We start from the raw sequence: 2,897 nt of genomic DNA, 5'->3' as shown, positions 1-2,897 counted from the left end.
AGTCTGCAGTTGATTGATAAAAAAATACAGTAATATTGTGAAATATTATTACAGTTTAGAATAGCTATTTTCTATCTGAATATGCTATAAAATAATTTATTCCTGTGATAAAAAGCTGAATTTTCAACATAATTCCTCCAGTCTTCAGTGTCACATGATCTTTCAGAAATCAATCTAATATGCTGATTTGCTGCTCAAGAATCATTTCTTATTATTATCGATGTTGAAAAAAGTTGTGCTGCTTCAGATTTTCAATTATTTCGGATTCTTTGATGAATATAAAGTTCAAAAGCTGAATAAAAATTGCAGTGTTCAAAAAAGAAATCCTTACTGACCCAAACTTTTGAACAGCTGTGTATTTGCACTTTTTCAGTACAGATATTTCCATAAGTAAGAGTTGTATGTACAAAAATAATAATGCATTGTTTGTAGCTATATTTTACATGTACATTTTACTTATGACCTGTGCAGATAAACTCCTAATTGGTAACACTACAACATTTAGTCTTCACAAGCATCAACAGCAAGTGAGCGTTTTTAATCAGAACATTACTCACAACTCCCCAGGACCATTTTGTTAAACATGATCAAGACAACTGTGGTTTGTGGTTGGAAAGATACTCACTTGCGGTTGATGCAGACCTCTTTAAAAAGAGCTCCACATGCTTCTGAGGAGCACATTTGAACCTCGATTCTGAAAGCTTCATCTTCACGCTGGTTAGAGATCATCTGCTAAGATGCTCCGCAACATCTTTCTTGTCAGCTTGCTCGTATGTGCAGGTAAAAGAATCACTAATTCAGTTCTAAAATGACTTCTATTTTGTGTTAGGGATAATTATTTGTCTTATGGTTCTAATATATTCGTCTTAAGCATGAATCAGTTGTTTTAATTCATTATTGTCCATTTATTTGTAGTCTGTGCAGATCATTTGGAGATCCGTGAAGTGGACTCTGCTGAGGACCAAGATGAAGAGATCTCTGTAAGCATCTCCTGGTGACCACAAATAAGTGTTTTTTAAATAAGTGTATACTTAAAAATAATGGCCGATGCACATATCTGTTTAACAAGACTGGGGGAAAACTTTTCACTCATTTACATGTGATTAACAGGTGATCGATGACTAATTAAGCATGCATAGTTTATTGCATTGTCTCTTTGAGTCATTTGGAGATTGACTTCTGCTGTTATTTTTATTTGCTTTATTGTTATATGATTCATGTTTGTTTCATATTGTGATGTTTTTCAGGCTGACGGCATGCCGAAACAGCAGATATTTAATAAGTGCAATATATGCAAAAACATCATGAAGGCAGTGAAAAAGAAACTCTCCCCTAATGCAACGCCGGTGGGTGTCATGATTGATATTAAATTACTGAACTGACCATGCATCTCACAACAACTTTTAACTAAATCCATCATTTCCCTCAGGATGAAATCAAAACCAAGCTGAACAAGGCCTGTGATAAATTTAAGCTGGTGAGTGGTCAGTGCAAGAAACTTGTTCAGAAGTATCTGCACAATATAATTGATGAGCTGATGACGGATGACGGGCCAAACACCATCTGTATCAAAATTCATGCCTGCAAGTAGGTAAACAGAAATACCCATGCCAAAAGTTTACAATCATGTCTTTTTTCCCACAGTAATATGGTGATAATATGATTAAATGAAGAGATTTTAAATAACTTTTTTGTTTGTTCCAGGGCAAAACCACCCATAAAGGAGTTCATTCTTGCACATGATCAAGCTCATGACAATTTCTGAATGAGAATAAATGATTGCATTGAAAGCATTACAGTATATGCATTACAGTGAAAAAAATAAATAAATAAAAATCAATTATCTGTGTTTTCTTTTATTTTTATTGTTGAATAATTATTAAGCTAAATCAAAAGTGTTTCAAATATAAAATAATTCAAATAAAATGGTATTCAAATATTCAGAGACAATAATAATCATCGTTTTACCACATCATTTGCCTTCTAACAAGCTCATGTTTCCACCAATGACTACAGATGTTTTAGATAAGAGCATTGCTATGAAATTAATCAAATTAAACAGAAAAGTATATGTTTACATCATAAGTCAACTATGTTGCTTGCAGAATATATATTAGTTCAGTCCACTGTGATTATGACAGATGTGAATGGGATTTGTACGTAGTTGCAGTTAAATGAAGGGTTCTTGCGGTTAACCACAAGACTTCTGCCATATCCAGGACAGAGTTCCTATAACAGTTGTGTACTATCACACCATTTAAAGTGGCATGCCTCATTTGATGATGCCATTTCTGAATGATGTCTTACAGAGCTTGACTTGTATGACTATGCTGAGAGGAAAATATAATTTCACTCTTTAATGCGCCCCTATAAAATCTGTCAAGTCAAGTCAAGTCACCTTTATTTATATAGCGCTTTCAACAATACAGATTGTGTCAAAGCAACTGAACAGCATTAATTAGGAAAATAGTGTGTCAATAATGCAAAAGGACAACAGTAAACATTCATTTTTCAGCTAAAGACATCATTGAATTCAGTGATGTCATCATCCAGCTCAGTTCAGTTTAAATAGTATCTGTGCAATCAAGTCAACGATATCGCTGGAAATGAAGTGTTCCCAACTAAGCAAGCCAGAGGCGACAGCGGCAATGAACCAAAACTCCATCGGTGACCGAACGGAGAAAAAACCTTGGGAGAAACCAAGTTCAGTCGGGGGGCCAGTTCTCCTCTGACCAGACGAACCAGCAGTACATGTTAGGTAGGTTATTCCAGAGTTTGGGCGCTAAATGGTCAAATCAAGTTTATTTGTACAGCGCTTTTCACTATACAAATCATTGCAAAGCAACTTTACAGCCAATTAAGTTTCTACAATATTTAGTGGTAGTTTATCAGTGGTG

At 34.7% G+C, this 2,897-nt stretch overlaps 1 protein-coding gene across 1 annotated transcript; it reads left to right on the top strand.

Moving 5' to 3' along the window:
* The first annotated feature begins 700 nt into the window (after positions 1 to 700).
* nkl.2 (NK-lysin tandem duplicate 2) lies at positions 701 to 1,765 on the top strand. The gene is made up of 5 exons (XM_016274092.1): positions 701 to 780; positions 916 to 980; positions 1,248 to 1,346; positions 1,430 to 1,587; positions 1,705 to 1,765. The coding sequence occupies exons 1-5, from the start codon at positions 738 to 740 to the stop codon at positions 1,763 to 1,765; spliced, it is 426 nt and encodes a 141-aa protein (XP_016129578.1). The 5' UTR covers positions 701 to 737.
* Positions 1,766 to 2,897: the final 1,132 nt, after the last annotated feature.

This window comes from Sinocyclocheilus grahami, unplaced genomic scaffold, assembly GCF_001515645.1.
Source record: "Sinocyclocheilus grahami isolate Dianchi unplaced genomic scaffold, SAMN03320097.WGS_v1.1 scaffold84.1, whole genome shotgun sequence".
Taxonomy (NCBI): Eukaryota; Metazoa; Chordata; class Actinopteri; order Cypriniformes; family Cyprinidae; genus Sinocyclocheilus; species Sinocyclocheilus grahami.
This window is presented reverse-complemented; position numbering and strand designations above follow the sequence as displayed.

What these genes read in the sequence shown, in the direction of transcription:
- nkl.2 (XM_016274092.1), top strand. Translation starts at nt 738, where the DNA reads ATGCTCCGCAACATCTTTCTTGTCAGCTTGCTCGTATGTGCAG. An exon ending in ACCAAGATGAAGAGATCTCT is followed by an intron (nt 981 to 1,247) that starts GTAAGCATCTCC and finishes GATGTTTTTCAG; the next exon opens with GCTGACGGCATGCCGAAACA. An exon ending in ATCAAAATTCATGCCTGCAA is followed by an intron (nt 1,588 to 1,704) that starts GTAGGTAAACAG and finishes TGTTTGTTCCAG; the next exon opens with GGCAAAACCACCCATAAAGG.